Below are 19,347 nucleotides of genomic sequence, written 5' to 3' on the forward strand. Positions count from 1 at the left end.
TACCTGAAATATCTTAAATGAAAAGGACGTATTTTATACCTTTCTTTAAATAATTAAAGTTCTGATTAAAGTTCAATTTATAGTTCTAATAGTGTTTAATAATTAATTATTCCCATAACAAATTTATAATTCTAATAAACATGTTTCCGATTGTCCGATTTAGATCAAATATGCACCGTTTTGTCCTATAATTTGTTGCTATTTTAAAGGTACCTTCATAATGCCTCTCTCGTAGAAGTCTTGGCCCCTATTAGCGAAAAACTCTTGTAATCGACTTTCACAATCACCTTTCGATGCCAATTTCTTATCACTAAGGAAGTTTTGCAATGCAAGATAAACATGTTAATCGTTTGGTGCCAGGTCCGGACTATATGGTGGATGCATCAAAACGTCCCAGCCAAGCTCCTGAATTTTCTGACGACTCACTATAGACGTGTGTGGTCTGGCGTTGTCCTGATGGAACACAACACCTCTCCCTCTTGGCCAATTCTCTCTTGGTCGTTTCTGGTCAATCGCTAGCTTCAAACAGTCCAATTGTTGACGATAGAGATCCAAATTTAATGTTTGACCATATGGAGGCAACTCATAATAAATGATTCCTTTCCAGTCGCATCAAATGCACAACAGAGCCTTCTTGGCCGTTAGTCCTGGTTTGGCCACCGTCTGACCTGCTTCACCAGGCTTTGACCATGAACGTTTTCGCACAATGTTGTCGTATGTGATCCATTTCTCAACCCCAGTCACCATGACAAGGTGACCAAGACATCACAGATGGAAATTCGAACCATCATGGTTTTTTGTGTTCGTCGATGTGGCATCCAAACTTCGAGCTTTTTAAATCCAGCTTTGTGCAAATGGTTTAAAACCGTTTTATGGTCGATCTTTAGCTCCTGGGCGACGCTACGACTGCTAACATGCCGGTCAACTTCGATTATTTCTGTGATTTTGTCAATATTTTCTACGACAGGCCTACCTGTACGAGGCGCATCTTTAACATCAAAAACACCTAAACGGAATCGACAAAACCAAAATTGCGCGTAATTGGCTGTTACAGATCGGAATACCAAAAGATCATTAAGAACAAAATTCACCAAAAAGCCACCAAACATTTTTGCAAACTTTATGCATTAAAACACGCTTTTGAAACAACCACCACTGACCATAATAGAAACTTCGCCATCTTCTGTAACTCCACTAGTGCTGTCAGATCAATCTAATATATATGGTCAAACGACCCTATCATCCAAGATTGTCAAAAATCCTACATTAAATCAGTCCAAAGGAACAACTCGATTACAATAGTATGAACCCCTGCCTACATTGGTATCATAGAAAATGAGACAACAAACAAAGCTCCCAAAGAAGCAGCCAACTCAACTTCCCTCAATCCTATAAATGACAAACTACCAGCAGAGACAATGATCCGCGATTTGACACTGAAGTCATGATAACACTGGAACCATATTTGGAAAGCATCATCCCACCCACGAATAACCACAATAAAAGAAGATTTCTACGGGGACGCCATAACCTGCAATCTACCCAGAAGAGACCAAGTCATAATTTCAAGGATCATGATAGGACACACGAGACTCACTCATCGATTCCTGCTTTCAAAAGAAGATCCTCCTACTTGTAAACCGTGCAACACCCGGCTTACAATGGACCATATCATCACACATTGCAGCAAATTCAACAGAACCAGACAACAGAATAGCATCAAAACACTCTTAGAAGATAACCTGAAGAGCCCCAAAACAATCAATAATCTGCTGAATTACTGTTACGGCGTAACACAAGCGATACAACATGCGCTAGAAATAATTTGTATATCAGGTAAAAACGTATACCTAACTAACCACGCGGTACGCCGACGCTTACGCGAACCCCGGGAAATACCCAGAACTTGGGCCCAACCATGCGACTCTTTGTCGGCTGCACGTAGGCTAAATCGCAGAATAATGCTAAGCACTAATTGGTGCGCTCTTGGACCACCAAATCAGTATAAAAAGTGCGAACAAAATAAAAAAGCAGCACTCGATTAAATACAACAGTACAAGGCACAACCGCTGTCTCTCGGAACATTACCTCGCTTGTTAAACATTTATATTAAAACAATTATACGTTAACTTGACTGATTTATTCATACATTCACTTGCGATTAATTTCTCAACGTGAAGTCGAGCGATACCAGAAAGTATCTTTCAATTGAGTTACCTCAGAGTAACTTGTATTTCGCTCGTCCCGAAACAATTACTTAAAGGAAATCAAAAAGTACAACGAACTGTAATCTCTCCATATCGCTAATAACCCACCAGTGGTTGATGCGACAATAAATAACTAATTTAAAAAAAAACAAGTATCAGAACCAGAAACACCATTCACAATTTCAGCCGCTCGGCTTGCATTTTCGTCTTTATCAAAGACAAATGGTAAAATGTACCGAATTTTCTCTATGTTGACTTCCATTTTTAACACCCTGTAGCTCGCAATTGAATGAACCGAACAAAAAACAGAAAAAGAATTTTTATAGTGCGAAATGTCATCTTTCCAACGAGCATAAATTTGAAATTGGTTGATCAATACTTTAACAGATATCGATCACTACAGCCGTCTACCGAAAAAATAATGGATTTCTCTTTCCCTAACCCTAATATTAATAATAGCATTCTTCTGTAAAGAGATCGTGTTGAATGAAATTGTCAGAAATTTGTAAACCTTCTCACACCTTAGAAATATATTCTCAGAGCTTTGTGGTCTTCGATTGGCTGACTAATTACTTGATTTGAGCGCACGTTATAATAAAAATTACGAAATATTTACATAAAATTAATCTTATAATTCCTATAAAGCGATACATGTCGGACACTTTTGGTATACACTAGGTAAATACGTTTTTATCAAAACATTATTATCCATGAAATTTAAAAACTATATCATGCGAAATATATATTCGAAAAGTTTGAATTTTTCAACAGAGAGAACTAATGAATTCTTTATGGGAAAATGAAAAGTTCCTTTCTACGGAAAGAATGCATCACAGAGGAACGTGAAATGGAATGGAGGAAATAAATGAGAAAAATTTGCAAGACCATGTATCCCCCAGTCGTTCTGATTTGGAAACTATAAGTATTTTTACGTTTCCATAATCCGCAACCATTTAACTTCGTTTATAATTGCTAAAACTCCGATATAAATCACGTAAGAATTAAACGTTTACAAGAACCTTTCCTTATTGTTTCTGTGCTTCTTGTTCACTCCTGAAAATCTCATAGAGAAACACTTTTATTATAAAAAAGGGATCATTTCTCAAAACAATCTTGCTTCGTTCGTCTCTATGAAATAGTCACTGAATTTGTTAAACAGTTGCCTGTGCATCTAGAATTAAATAAAAACAATAAGTAATTTAAAAAAGTAGCAGCTCACCTTAAATAAAATTAAACAATCCTTTCGTACAAAGACATCCCGGTACCTTTAACCCCTTGCACTATTACGTCATCTAATGAGATGATTCTAGTGTCCCGATTACCCTCGTCTACTTTCATTCCCAAATTTCGATGACAGGGGATCAAAATTTTGTTTCAATTCAATAGAAATGATCGGCAGCCATATTTATCGAATCGTGCACGAAATGTTCGTCACGAGTCTGACTCGTTATTAAAACGCAAGTGGTTAGAAATAGCAGTGTTATTCGAAGTGATCAGAGTTACTACTCCACCCAGTATATGTACATCTGAAACTCAGTTCTTTGGAAAGATGTGAAGAGTGTGGATTCTTCGTAGGTTCAGGCTAGAATGCTCCCTTAAAAACGAGACTATCCAGGTCAACCGCGGCATGATCAAACGGGCGTGCTTAGGTAAGAGGCCGGCGCACAAACGGGCCACAAATTAACAGCACTGAAATCGAAGGAATTTCCCGAGTCATGGTAACATCGACATCATTATTGTCGGCATCGCACTCCGCGCGGCCAGTCCCCGGGAAGCTTGGAATTTTCATTCCGTCGTAGATTGCGGGCCAACCTACTGCAACCGCATACGCGGCAAGGCTGCAGACGTTTTCGCGAGATGATGCACAGATATTGCCTATCCAGCCGTTCCAAGAGGGCCGTGTTGCGGTCTGCGCAAGAATAGGAGCGAAGAGTAACAACAACTGCCTCTCCGGTTAACCGGTGGATTTTAAATCGGGTCATCCGCATAAGCGGGGACAATTGAATATCAACCGAGAATAAAGGTCTGTAGCGCATTTTGACCAAAATTCAGTTAACTGTAATAGCATGGTTTACTGCAGACCTGAACAAACTTTATTTGAAATGAAAATAAGTATAAAAATAAGTACAAAATAAAATACTATTTCTAATGATTCGAACCGTTAGCTTCAATGCTTTTATTTGAAAATAAGGGAAACATTCTAGCTATCTTATATAAGATAGCTTCTTTAAAATTCCTTATATAGATCGTTTATTTTGACCGTTTACATTTTAGAAAAAAATCAGATATCACGTAATTCATGCTTAAGTTAATGTAATTTTTTTTATGTATCACTAAACCGTGTTTAATTTCTTATAAAATTCCCAAGTTTTCTACAATTTAAAATTGGTCGATAAATGAAATTGCATAATCATCGATTATGAAAGTAATGTAAGTCCAATTGACAGAGATAGGCGGCTTAGCAGATGTTTGCCGATCAGTAGCCTGTTATTTTACATTTGTTTTATATTACGTGTCATATTACGTGTCAACATGATAAATTCATTTTACATGAAATGAAACGAGATAATTTCGTTTCAATAAAAAGTCTTCAAAATGCGATTAAAAAACAGATAAGAAAAAATACTAATGGAGAACAGGTAAATTGGTTGCAAATATGTTGGATGAGGTTTCTCAAAAGTGCACCAGACACTATTTTATATAAAGCATCGATGAAGGACAAAGAATTTAAAACTATGAATTTATTACCTACACGTCCTGGAAAACCGATGGAATTTGAAAAAATCGCCCTGTCGACTTTGTACCACGATGCCAGGCCTATTACTTATGAAAAATATGAAGAAATCAAACAGTTATTATCTTATATACCTCCGGTGCATCACGCATATTTCGAATCACTGCCACATGCAGAGCATAAGTAAATACTATCAATATCTTGTAATTTTAACAATGTAATTAGCGCCTGCTTCGATTTCCAGCCGTTTGCGGCATTTTTTGGGAATTTTACAACATTGACTTGGAGGGTGGGCTAACGTCCTTCGCCGAGGGGGGGATTTTCGAAAAGATCGTCCCCCGTCAAGTCAATCAGCGAATGGGGATGATGTTTCCCCAAACGTGGCCTTATCGAGCCATTCCGCGAGGCGATAAAAGACCGTACTCCGAAGCAGTGAAAGACGTAGGACACGAGACGTAAGGTACATAAGACATAAGATTCAAACGAGCTATCGGCTAACATAGAAGCGAAACGACTATCGGCCAAACATCATCCAACCGACCACACGGTAGGATTGCTACGACCACTGTGATTCATTGAAAAAGTCGCCCAATGTTAAATCGGCCGGCGACAAGTGCGGGATAGAGAAGTGTTCAATTTTGATTATTTAAACGGAACGAGTTTTCAATATCCTCGACACGACACGCAACAAAACGGAATACATTTCTGCGAATGAAATTATATATATCGATGCACTTGGTAGCAATCGGTCTGTGAGTAATTTTCGCCGATCCAGATCAGCTGCAGAACTCCGTGCGATAATCGGCTGCATTTGGTTTTACGCCAATTGGATCAGGGAATAACCGTCTGGCTCCAACCGCGATGTGATTCATGGATTATATGATTTAAACTTCGCTGCTTTGTTTTTACAACTGGACGCGTTCAGCGTTAAACAATCCGCAGATTTTACGAATTTTACGGAAATTGTTGCTGTGGAATTGAATGCGGTTTATTTTTCGATAGTTAGTTAACTGAAAGAGGTATGCTATCTTATGCTTTTTATTATTCAGAAACTCCTTAACTAAGTTAGGGCATACAACTTCAAATAAAACAGTGTGTTAATTTTTGCAAAAACATGTGTGATGATTAGAAACATGATATTCTATGTTACATGATTTTTCAAATAAACGAAAATGGTAAGATCTCTTCGAAACACTTCGATATACAAATGTAATTCAATTTCTTAGCGTGAACGATTGCCTTGAACAGGAAGTTTCATTTGTTATAATATATATACTGGGAAACGGTTTCATAATTTTATAAAAAATAAATCTGCATAAATTTCCTTCACTTATTGAAGTTGAGATTATTTTTCAAAACTAATTTTTACAAAAAAATGTTTTCTTATATAAAGGTATTAGTAAGTTGAGAAATTAACAAGTATCTACTACAACTAAAATTTGTATTCTACAATGTTTTTGAAAGTTTAGATGTTTATATAACATCTGGAGTCAGCTGTTATTTTAAGTATATCATGTGACATACAGTATAAGTTATGTAAATAAAATATCACAGTCTTGTTAACTAAACTTAAGGATGTACTACTATATACTAACAAACAAGTGTTCTCTTCGTTATTGATAAAATTTCGTACGTGAAAAAAATAGACCAACAAAAGATACCTACACTATCAGAGTTTTTTAAAATTCAGGGAAAAATCTTGTACTCCTTCGGCAAGCAAAAATTGACATCGTTACAAAACCCTCCATTCGATGTTCTCTGCATACAGATGCACGCTCGACATTTCAACTTTACAGTCACTCACACGCACAACTTCCACGACAGACAGTATCTTGGATAGTTTCGGCGATAAAAATGTAGAAACTTGAAGCCGTTTCAGCAGATTCACTAATACGAGTGTCGAACTAATTGCATTTCATTAGCCAGGTAATCTGCCTCTGATCTTGGCGCTCTTCTTATTCTCGAAAGTTTGCATTTTTATTTGTTCCAAACGCCCATTGTCAGCGTCGGGGCCGCCTTATTTCCATATTTATCATTCTACAGGAAAGATTCCTCCGTTAACTTCCTAGCAAGCTTCAGAACTTTTTCCCCTCCTGGATGAAAGGCGACATCGACACAGAAACTTCCATTGTAATTTGTTTCTACAACGAGAAAATTGAAGTGATCGTACGTGTCGTGTTTCCCCGTGCCAGCCGACAGCGACCTTGAGAAATGATCAGGAATTACTTTATTACATTATGTTCCCGATGTATACGGTGTATTTTAGATGGAAATGAATGTAAGGAGTAGTAACAAATGAAAATACCAGCACGGCAAAAACACTTTTCAATTACTCAATTTACGTTGCAGTGGTACAAGTATTTCGTGTGTGGTTTATTATAAACAATTGCAATTGTTGAAGAAACTAACAGCGTGTCGGCTAATTTGTTACATTTCTTGAGCTAAAACTGTTCAAGAAAGCTGGTAAAATGATATTCTTTTTACCAGGATCGGTAGGTAAAATTTCAGACATGGAAATTTTTTAATAATTTCGTAGGAAATACCTACGAGACAATAATGAAATTAAAATAATGTTCGATGAAAATATATGTTTTGTATTAATAATTTTAACAGGTAAAAAGTAATGTATTAGTATTTCTAGATTATTGTGATCACTTTAGAAAGTATACTACTTGGATTTAAAAGAAATTAATACTATACATATTGCGCATATTATACATTGTATATATTTGTATAGATGACCAGTTAATATAATATTGTACAATAATTTTGTCTTATACCGATGTAAATATTTGTAAACATTGTCAGTATTACAGTGTGTACCATTGCAAAACAAAGTTGGGTGGTTATATTTTGCAACAGCTTTTAACTATCTATAATTTGCAATATAATTAAGGGAACTCTGAGATGTGCAGTGAACATAGCCGTAATTTAATCCGTCGCAACTTTCTGTCAGTGCGATCTCGTTCCACAACATTCCGAAGAAAACTTTACTCGTTAGCACATGTTAGAATTTAAAGCCGTGAATCTTGTTCTTATCGAAATATTATCGCGAGGTTTCTGGTTATCAGTAAGTTTGCTTTTTTACTAGCGACGTTGTTTCCGCCCGATCGTAGACAAACTTGTCCGAAATTCTTGTAACCAGTTCCTTTTTAAACAGAAAGACGTTTAATCGTGACGTAATGGCGAATGAAAGTCTTGCAAAATTGTAACAAAATCAGATAATGGAGGATCCCGGAGAATCACTATCACGAAGCAAAGTAATCTCCGAGGTACGTAATAAACGAACTTAGCGCTCGAAGACTCAAACATTTTCTGGATTAATGACAATACCTTTCTTAGGATGGACTAAGAGGACCAGAGGAGACGATAGAATATTTATTGCCGGCGTTCGTTTTAAAGAAGAGCTTCAGCTAGGACAACCTTCCCAAATTATTGAGACTTAATGGGATACGAAAATAATAAACAAGCCGGTGAATAATTTAAAAGTTTCCCAATAAGTCTCGTCGAACAACAAGTAGTCATGTCTTCTATTTTCTTCGAAGTCTGGGAAGTTATTATACCAACAATCTTCTTCGTAGTTACGCCTGCTAAATAATGCATTTCTCTAAAAGTTTTCAACAGTATCAGATATCCACGTTACCTTCACTCGTCTTTCCTGTAATTATCACATATGTAAAACTGTTAAATGAATAATAAAGGAAAATTGTAAAGACATAATTCGTTTTATTTTATACAGTTTCCTAAAATTATGGATTCATTATTATTGTTCTTTCAACATTCTATTAAATACGTATCGTTTTGAAAGTTTTGCATTTTCTTAACCCTTTTCGTATATCAATTGCAATTGTGTAAGTTGTGACACTCAAAACGTTATCTATAATATGCGTCTTTAATAAATAAAATATTTCTCCATAAAATTTTAATAATAAAACGTAATTATGAATTTGACGTAGTTTCGCATCGACAATAATTGAACAAAAAATTTTTACGTAAGAGTGTTTCCGTACTGATTTAACGATTTACGCAAGTAAAAGTTGGAGAAAAATATTTTTCTAGTAGCATAATTTACCACTTAAAAGTATCATTCTGTCTTTAATCATTTTAATAGGCGGCAAGTAATATTTCAGCATCATTAAATGCATTTAATTTGTTATTACTTTAAATCGCTGATACTATTATTATTCGTGTTCTCAAAATCATTAATATTTTTTATATACTAAAATTAAAATATAGGAAGACATTGTACAATATTGTGTTCTATTTTGATTGTTCGGCGCATACTGTAACGACGTGATTTATCTTTTGAATTGTCCACACGTAATATTGAATTCTCCAGAACAAATGGATCTGTTTCGTATGAATTACGAGGAAGTTAACCAGGAACGAATCATATAAGCACGTGGAACTATTGGGTTGGCAATTGAGTGATTGCGGATTTTGATGATCGATGGTCTTAGCACATACTTTTGTTTTATCAACGTGTTCAAAGTAATTAAGTTATATTGTTTTCTTACTGTCTGGACTTTTATCTTTAATTTAGTAAGAAAATTGCACCGATTAATTATTTAGTTTTGTTTTTATTACAGTTTGAAGATGGAAGGGCAACGCGCGCGTCTCAGATATATTTTATTACATTATTTTTAAAAAAGCAAGCATCGCAAGCACGATTTTTATGTTATATATTAGGAGTATAAATAAGTTTCCGCCGTTTTACAAAAAATAGCGCCACTAGTATGTTATGGTTGAAATTGTCTGTTGTAAAACGTTATATCGTAAGGTTGGACATCTGGCAACAACATAACCTTAAAATATTAGCGATTTTGTATCAGCATCATATATGTTTTTGCGTGCGAAAATGTCGAGTTTTGTAATTGTTCATTATTTCCGTCAATATACCCCACAGTTGGCCATCAGCTTTCTATATTTTGTCAAGACCCGCAATAGTGTATTTTGTCTAACGCCCAAGGCCCTTTTACGATTCATTGTCTGCCACGGTCTATCATCGGGACACGCGGATCCTTCGCGGGCCTCACCCGAGGGTACGAGCACTACCTGCGGGTGACGATGAGTTCGGGGCAGTCACTTTCCTTCAGTATACGCTTTTCTTTTAACCAATCAATCTAAGACGACCGTTTCCCTTACTTCTTCCGAAATATTGCAATCTACGAATGCGCTTGTTCCATGTTTTAATACACACCCATACCGAGGTTACCTCGGAGATATCAGTTCGACGAACGAACAGAACAAAACTACACTCTACACGAGATTCATTAGCCTATCCATTACTCTCATCTGTTAGTTATTCGCAGTATTGCAGTCGACTTATAGTATTCGCACAATCAACAGTATTTGTAAATTCTATTTTTTGTTATTAAGTGTTATTATAATAAATAGTTTTTGTTACATTTCCATCGTTCAATTTGATCATCCCTGTCATTTGAAAGAGAAACCGGGAACCGCGCATCTTCGAAACAATCGTGTGTGCGCGGAGAAACATAAAGATTGGTAAACATTAGAGGTGGGCAAGCACATGATGCTCGAGTCGGTTTGAACGCGATCGAGTCGGATCTGGTCAGAACCTGAAAGCTTGTGACACTCGGATACCTGCTTCGAAGTCAGGTCAAGTAGTGTACGGAGTGTCGGTAACTTATCGACTTGACATTACTTAGCCCGACTTTGATGCCTCAAAGGGGGTACTTTCTTTTATCTTTTGGGTACATGAATATCACAAACATTTGAGATCCGACCCAAATTCGAGAAAAATACCCGAGTTGACCCGAATCCGAAGTGTCGGGGCTCCGCCCACCCCTAATAAACGCTACAAACACTGTTCTCTACGATATTTTTTCTACGTGCAATGAAACCAGAGTTAAACGTTGGTCCAGTCACTAGGCTCTATAATCTGATAATAATAAATAAAGAAATTTCCGCGTTGTTAAACACCACCATCAAACCATTCGAACGATCAAAGTAACAACGGTGAAGTTACTGGTACAATGGAAGCATCTATCGAATTCCGACCGACTGTTATATTCCACTGCACAGTTTGATGAAACAATCTCTATTGTTTATTACAAAAAGGACCGTTCTATTATATGGAGTATAGAAAATCTACGTATTATCGCGAACAAGAGCTAGAGAGTTCCACGTAACCGTGAACACGAGTAACATCAAAGTTTCGCGGACGCGGTTCGGTCCGATTTTTGAGTTACCTTTTCTCGCCTGCAACGGAATATTCGTTATACTGGCCACTTGTTTTTTTTATCCGTGATCATTGGAAAGACTCGACGTCGTCACTTGACCCATTTATTGCACCGCAACAATTCTCTTACAAGGAACGAAGGAAGCTGGAAAATAGGGATTAATATTGTAAAACGTCAAATGAAAAGCTTTCCAGGTGAAAAGGGGTCAGCATGCTAACGAAAAAGTGGAGGAGAGCGAGAGAAAGGGGAAGAGAGAGAGAGAGAGAGAGAGAGCCAGAGAGGAGAAAAGAAAGAGAGGGAAGGGGAACTCTGACGGAATGAGCGCAAACGTTTGCCTAAGCTGATTCAGTTGTTCCTGCTAAGCGAGTAATGCAAGGTCCTCTTCTTCCTATTTTCGTCCATTTTTTACCCCGTTGGTGTATATGGAGTGAGAAATAAAAGGGTTAGATCGATCTAGTTTGTAATAAGGGAAGAAACATCATAATCAGAATTCGAGATGAACAACTACCTGCTAAAAATGTATATAAAATCCTATTAAAACGTAAATGATTTCTATTTGGCATAAAAATCCATTGTGACTAATATTGCAGAGAAAGTTTAATTCTTTTCGTTATGAAAGAAGCGGTAATTTCATGTGCAACACATATTATGACACACACTGTAGAGCCCTATCGCTCTCCGCCTTAGTACTTTTTGGCAACATACTTTTAGACATGTGATAACTTATTATTTACTGTTCCTTTTTGCACAATCGATGTGTTTATCTTGCAGCGTGAAATCCCATTTCTGCTGCAGTGAAAAGGTTCGTTTCTTGTTTACTAATTATACATTGTAACCGATTATATGAAAGAAATATTTCTCATGCACACATCCCGGTTTTGAAAAATTAATTAACGCTGCAACATACGTAGAGCTTTTTAACTGCGAATTCGGTTCGCTTGACACCTTTGTTACATAACTTCGAAATGTAATAATTAAAATATAATTAAAATAATACCGCGCCGTTATGAAACATAGAAATCTTTCGGTGGAAAAATAAAAAGGCTACACGCAAAGTTATATATATTTTTTACAGAAATAAGAAGTAACTGAAAGTTTATAAAATCCATTCCCTCCAGCAGTTGTTTCGACGAAATTTCTATTTGTATACCTTTCGAATGATTTTGCTGCGCCAGGAATGCGTTAACTCTTTATACGTCGAGAATTTTCCACTGGCATCAGCAACTTCAACTTCATAACGAAGCTCTTGAAAACGTATAATTTGTCCGGAAAAGAGAAACTTGTCAATATTTCGATCCTTCGTGATGGTTTGCTTTATTAAATGTTATACGGACTTTCCGTTCAAACTTGTAGGTCTTAACAAACTTTGGTTTATTTTACAGTGAAAACGTTAATACTGAACAATGCTCATACATTACTGTCCAAGCAATTACCATTAAGAACGGATTTGTAACATGTATAGTACGTAAAATATTGTCGAAAGAGTCATAGCTAATGGACATCTGGTAGCCAAGATAAAGATTAAAAAGAATACAAGGACATTTTCGTAATAAATATTGTTTATATGTTTCATAAGGTTTGTCTAAATTCTAATTAAAAAGGTCATGCACTGTGATTTTTAACCCCTTGCCGTATTTTTATGAATCTGACTCGTCATAGGAATTTCTATTAATATCTTGTTATATATAAATGTTAATCCGTTCTTTTAAGCCGGAATAACATTCTATCCTCTTGTCATCGGTATTTAACCATTTAAGTAAATGTAGACAAATGCAATAAATATTTCTCCTTTTCCTTCTAAGGAATTATTACAGTAGAAAAAGTGCTCATCCTTGTAACTATGAAGAAAATAGTACGGCAAGGGGTTAACTCCTACTTCATACATCATTCTACTTTGTGTCTAAAATTGCAAATCACTTGATAACACTACATACATATATCTAGAGATTGATATTTGCAGACTTCGCGTCATGTAAATCTTTATAGCCATTTATGAAACTATAGAAGGATAATAATCCGGAGATAGTTACTTCAAGATGTAGTCAACTTTGACAGGTTTCTGACAACAGAAATGATTCAATACATATCATAATTATCTAGGTTTTACAAGTGATTTACCGTGCATTCGCCAAAAGGAGACACAGCGTGTTTACAGCGAGCCACAAAAGTATTCAAACGCTCTAAAATAAAAAGTTTGACGCGAAAAAAATGTGAGGCCCATTACGAATTACAAAATATTTTTATTCCTCTCGTAACATACAAGTATCACAGTGATACATGTTAAATTTCAAGCGTTTTCGATAACATAACACTACTTATAAAAGATTGGTTGCCAACATCAGCTAAACGGACGCCACAAAAGTATTCGAACGATTAAATTAGTAATATATATTTTGCATAAATGTAGAGTTTCAATATTTTGTCGGTCCTCCATGAGCACTTACTATGGCTTGCAAACGTCGTTGCATGCTGTCAACCAAAGTTTCTGTTATTTCTATTCCTATTTTATTCCAAACATCAAAAATTGCTGTTTTTAATCATTCCTTGGAATTGATATTATATTTACTAAGTTGTCTGCTAATTTCTGCCCATGAGTGCTCAATTGGATTGATATCCGGACTTTGTGGAGGTATTTTTAAAACATATATATGTACTGTTTATCAATATGTGCGGTATGCTTAGGATCATTGTCCTATTGAAAATGAAAATCATCTACTATTCCTAGTCCGCACTTTGATTCAAATTATTCTTTAATATCTGCATATATTTATATTTATCTAATATTCCATCAATAATGACGAGGTTTCCAACACCATTGGTCGCCATACAGCCCCATACCATTATCGATCCACCTCCAGCTATTTTAACCGTGTTTGGTGTTGCTAGAAAGCTCAATACTCGTTTGGACTCACAGATAACTACGTCGCAAATTAGGTCGCAATAGTATTTGGTACAATGTATCGAAGTAATTAAGGACGACCACGATCGGTAATAAACATGTAATTGTTCACGAAGAAAATTCAATCGAGAAACTTACCTAAAATCTTACATAAAAACGATCGCAATGCTTTACACACTGTAGCGAAACTGTGTTATAGAATCTCCTTTTTTGCGTTGTCTATGGTTGTGCGACAGGTACACGTTGTGTAGCTGTTTAGAATGTTCAGCGGCTGTTGTAGTTGACGGTCATAGCGACCCAATCGTATGCCAATAATTAACATAGTGTCTTATAATTTGATTGAATAGTGTACCTCGTAATGAACTACAGAACACGGTATTGGAATGATCGTTGAACTGCGAGACACCCAGTATACATTCTTTTTTAGCGTTTCCTACTCTACCTCCTGCGACCGCCAGGAAAAGCTGCAGTCAAGTCCTCGCATAATTCAACGACTGCCAGCCCGACCCCGGCTCGCCAGAGAATTCCATCCTTGAAAGCGCCACGGCTTTTATTATCGTCCGACTGGAGACCGTTGTCAAAGCGGCTCGTGATTTAACAATTTCCCTGGATTTAATCTCTGGCAACGTCGGCGGACGAGCGTGTAACGAGGGTTCGTAAACCGGTCCGCGCACCAGGTCGCGTCCGTGTCTGCGTTCGCGTCGATACCGCGCCGATGAAAAATCGGCCAGCGGTTTTTGCCCCGGCCGGAAGTTCGGCCTCATCTCCACGACTGGCCGCTTAATACAAAAGAGGAATCGATATTAGGGATTGCTCTGCTTCTGGCTGCGCGCCGGCCCTGCCAATCGAGGTTCGTTACCCCACGGCTTCCCCGAAATTTCTATTAAACGTTAATTAACGTCGCGCCCGGCCTCCTCTCCCGCACAGCCGAATATTAAAAAAGTCCGAGCATGTTTTGGCAGCATTCTCGGTCGATCCTATCAGTAATTTATTCCTTTTTCGGTCTTAATTGAATAAATATGGATATGTGCGGCTGGAGTGTGTCCCATTTAACTGAGAACGCGGCCATATTGAGCGAACTGGTGAACGAACCGCACGTTTTTCCGCGGAAATTACGCAGCCCGAGAGAATATGTTGTGTTTGAACAATTCGACGTTGATTCGAACGCCAGATTTGTGAACTAGAAGAATAATGTCCGTGAAATGGATTATAATGGATGGACTTCGCTTCAATGATGGGTATGCATTAACTTAAATTCGCTTAAATTGTGACTAGCTGTCTTTTCCTTTATAGCAACAGAAACGATGACTACGTAACAAGAAATGTATTTACTACCGTTTTCATTCGTCCGCTGGTACAATTTTCATCACGCGCGTATTCAACTTTGGAAAATCATTGGCTAGTACACTGCGCGACAAAGCGATAGGACATCCCAAAATTTGTCATGTTTTTCAAAACCAATAATGCATGGAAAGGTTTTGAATGTAGCTGCATAAACAGTGCTCCTTCTTTATTAACACGTGAGAAAACCTCCAGTGATTATGATTTTTTACAGGAATTATATCTGTTTATGTAAAAGACGAGTACGACAAAATGATAGGACATGTGCAGAAAAAATATGATTTTTATTTAATTTTAATGTTTTATTTAATTTTAATAATGCGTACACATTCCTTTCTTTTCTAGAATCGCTAACATTCTCCTAGGTAGTGATTTATATCATTTTTTTTAAATAACTACGCGAAATTGCGTTCCAACCTTCTCCAATCGCGGCTTTTAACTCTTCAATTGAATGAAATTGTTTACATTTTCTGTAGACGTTACGAGATAACTGTCCCCAGACATTTTCAATGATATTCAAATATTATTGGTGATCTCGCCGGCCAAGGTAAAAGTTGAATATTATTTGATTGAAAATATTTTTTTACCGCTTTGGCCGTATGCACTGATGCAATATCTTGCTGAAATATGAAGACTTCTCTACTAATTCGTTCCGCATTTGCTGCAATTTCTTCATCAATTAGCTTTATATAATTTCGCATTGATAAAACGAATATTTGTTTTCCCTTTATGTATAACGAATTCATCCCCAAACCATGATTCCTTCTCCTCTCATCCGATGCTTAACTTGAAAGATCGGTTCCTTTCTAAGGTCATGAAAATAATACGACTGGTCAATCGAGAGTAAATCTTCTTTCATCTTTAAAAAACACTTTCTTCCACTTCTTCATCCATCTAATGTGCTCTTTGGCAAACAACAATCGATCAGCAATATGTTACTTTGTTAAGGGCGGCTTTCTTTGAATTTTTTTACGTTTTATATGATCATATTGTTGTAATATACGGTGTACATTCCTTACAATGGTTTCCATTGCTGCTTCCTGTGCTATTTGACGTGCTGTCAGAGTGGAATTTCACGCAATTCATAATATTTTCCGTGCATCACGATTATTCACAGCGCGCGGTCGACCTTTGCTTTTCTTTTTACCGTAATTCTCGGGGTCTTTTAAAAAGTTTCTAATTAAATTTCGACTTCTCCCTATTAATTTCGATATTTTCGGAATGTTTGCATCGTTTTTTAAATTTAAAATAATTTTTTTCTCGGTTTTATTTAATTCGGTACCACGGCGCATTTTCAAAGATGTAAGCTAATATTTTTAAATATCTAATTACTAAATCTTTATTATTCACTGCTTATTATTGAAAAATAAACTATTAATAGGCACTTTGCTTCTGACTTCTCTGTCACTATTGTCCTATCATTTTGTCGTATCCGGTTTTCACAGAAACAGATATAATTCTTTGAAAACCACGTAAACAGTAATTGCTATTTCATGTATTACTGAAATAAGGATACTGTTTATGTAGCTACATGCAAAACCTTTCTATACATTATTGGTTTTGAGAAACACGAAAAATTCTGGAGTGTCCTATCATTTTGTCGCGCTGTGTAGATGACGTGTCGCGTATTCAACGACAGACGGAATTAAATCCGAAGTGGGTTAACTCGCACTTACCAGTAAAAAATTTCGTATCCCGAAGATTCGCTAAAAGAATACACTGTTTGTTTTCGTACAGAATGCCGTGGAACTGATGCCAAAGAAAAAGGAAGGGTACGTTACAAACGGCGAGGAAGATAGTCGGAGTTAGTATATAAAAACGAAGCCGAGGGTGGAGGATGAAGAGCGACAGTGGGAGGGAATGTTGTAACGCGAAGATAGCACAAAGAAAGTGAAATGAAAAGGTAGAATGGTGAACGGGGGCGGAGTGAGGATCAAATGAAAATGTACACGGACCCAACCGATCTTTTGCCGGTCTCGTGTACACGCTTCGCGCGGCGCTACGGCATGCAAAAACCTCGCGACAAGATAAAACGTTTTCTGTTCCGAGCTCGCCGGTTGCCCTAAAATTTCCGGATGAGATACATTTAAAATTTCCCGCAAAATCGTCGATGGAAGCCCGCCGCGCGTCGCGCACGAATTCACCGGCATTAATTTTGCAAAGTGCTACTTGTATGCCGCCCTCGCGGCCGCGAGTAAACTTTGCATCAATCTTTTTCATATATTTATTTTCGGTTGCTTCCGATGTCGCACCAGCTGCATTCGACCGCGTATATGTGTTCGGTGCCTTTTTGTTTTCGTGCTGCTGAAAACTGACCAAAATCGATACACGAGGGCCGCCTTCGTGTTTTGATTCTTCCGCGAATGAAACATTAATTGCTTCCCACGGAACGTCGGACTTCGTTTATTCGTGAATCTTCCATTGTTATTTCTTGTTTCGCTTTTAAAAGCTTTCAAAAATTCCTGTTGTTTCTTTGTCGGATTTCTGGTAAATTTCGATTGATCCGATGTTTGAATAATTTATGCATGGAAATACAGAGTTGGAAAAAGTAATGCAAAAACCACTGGCAACGCAGGCAGACTTCTCGACGACAATATTGTAAATAAAAGGAAACTACAGCGTGGGAGTACAAAATTTCGCTGGATTTCTGTCCAGGAAGCAAGTTTTGCGGTATAATTGTAAACAATCATGTCTTCAACACTCTAAGGCAGCTCTGAGGCACTACTAAAAATTGTTATGTTATTTTTCAACTAATTTCCACGTTATTAAATTGGTTTACGTTCAGAAAATTAAAAGTGTAAGCATTGTACGATCAAATAAGCATATTTTAAATGTATTTTAATGATGTCAACAATTAGATTAAATCGAATACTTTTGTAGGTACACGTTGATGACAATTATAACTATCTTTAAAAAATTCAAGACTTTTTTGTATAGAAGCGGCGCAATCAACAGAATGAATCTTGACGGCGAAAAGGAAAAATGGGTCGCTTCTGCATGATAATATAAACCACGAATAATGAATGAAGCTGCGCCGAGGAAGTTTTCATTTTCGAGGAAATTGCTTTCTAAAATGCTCGGGAGATACGCTCGTTACAATATTTTTTACGAACTCGCTTAATTATTTATCTAATGATGACGTTGAAACGTATATACATGTAATAAATGCAACGTGTCGAGTGTTGGAACAGTTGAAAAAGAACTACGTCATTGACGGTGGTAATATGCGGTGAAAATATAAGAACGTATTTTTACCGGAATTACAGTAAACTCTCAGCTCTCCCTACATTTGACGTAACAGGCATGCACACGTGAAAACGGTAGACATTTGGAAACTCGCATGCATTTAGCACTGAATACGACGACGCGTAAAAGTTTAAATTCGGGATGGACGCTTTAATTTCGGGCAGTTTTGAGTCTTTAAAGCGAAACCTTGTTTTATTTTCATCGTACTTCCGCTAAACGGGGAAAACGAGAATGAAAGCTGCAGCGTTTACGTCTGGAACAGTTTACAGCTTGAGTTTAGTCATGGCCGGATTTTTCTAATTTAACAGAACAAGCTTGGGTGATTACTTAATATTCGTTTCCCGACCTTCGCGGTTCTCCATTAATCTTACTTTAAAATTGTCTTTATTACCCGTACTCTCCACTTACCGCTGCCTCGCTAAAAACCCAATTTTCGTAACTTCGCGAGTGCTGAATCGTTTAAATAGTTAAATTTATAACTTAAGTTATAAATCTTCATTCGCAAGTATGCTTTCGCACCGATCGTCGCTTAAGATTACAAAAAGAAGATTACAAAAAACCTTTAACCCTTAGCGCTGCGCACGTTTTTGTACCACTGCCTACCAGCAACTCCGGCACATTTTCGCAGCGGAACGAGTTGTGAAGACGGAGTCTTATTTTAAGTGAGAAGAATTACACGTGCTTATGAATGTTTTTGATTTTATTTATTTTATA

The 19,347-nt window shown here is 37.0% G+C and overlaps 1 protein-coding gene across 1 annotated transcript; it reads right to left on the bottom strand.

Moving 5' to 3' along the window:
• Positions 1 to 342: 342 nt before the first annotated feature.
• Positions 343 to 1,109, bottom strand: LOC144470620 (histone-lysine N-methyltransferase SETMAR-like). Its single transcript, XM_078181995.1, has 2 exons — positions 786 to 1,109; positions 343 to 519 (listed from the first exon to the last, which is right to left on the bottom strand). Exons 1-2 carry the CDS (start codon positions 1,107 to 1,109, stop codon positions 343 to 345), a joined length of 501 nt encoding a protein of 166 aa, XP_078038121.1.
• Positions 1,110 to 19,347: the final 18,238 nt, after the last annotated feature.

The sequence above is a fragment of the Augochlora pura genome, chromosome 1 (assembly GCF_028453695.1).
Source record: "Augochlora pura isolate Apur16 chromosome 1, APUR_v2.2.1, whole genome shotgun sequence".
Lineage (NCBI taxonomy): Eukaryota > Metazoa > Arthropoda > Insecta > Hymenoptera > Halictidae > Augochlora > Augochlora pura.

Coding starts and splice junctions, on each gene's coding strand:
- LOC144470620 (XM_078181995.1), bottom strand. CDS start 1,109: ATGTTTGGTGGCTTTTTGGTGAATTTTGTTCTTAATGATCTTTTGGTA. Junction 520..785: donor GAACACAAAAAACCATGATG/GTTCGAATTTCC, acceptor GACTGTTTGAAG/CTAGCGATTGACCAGAAACG.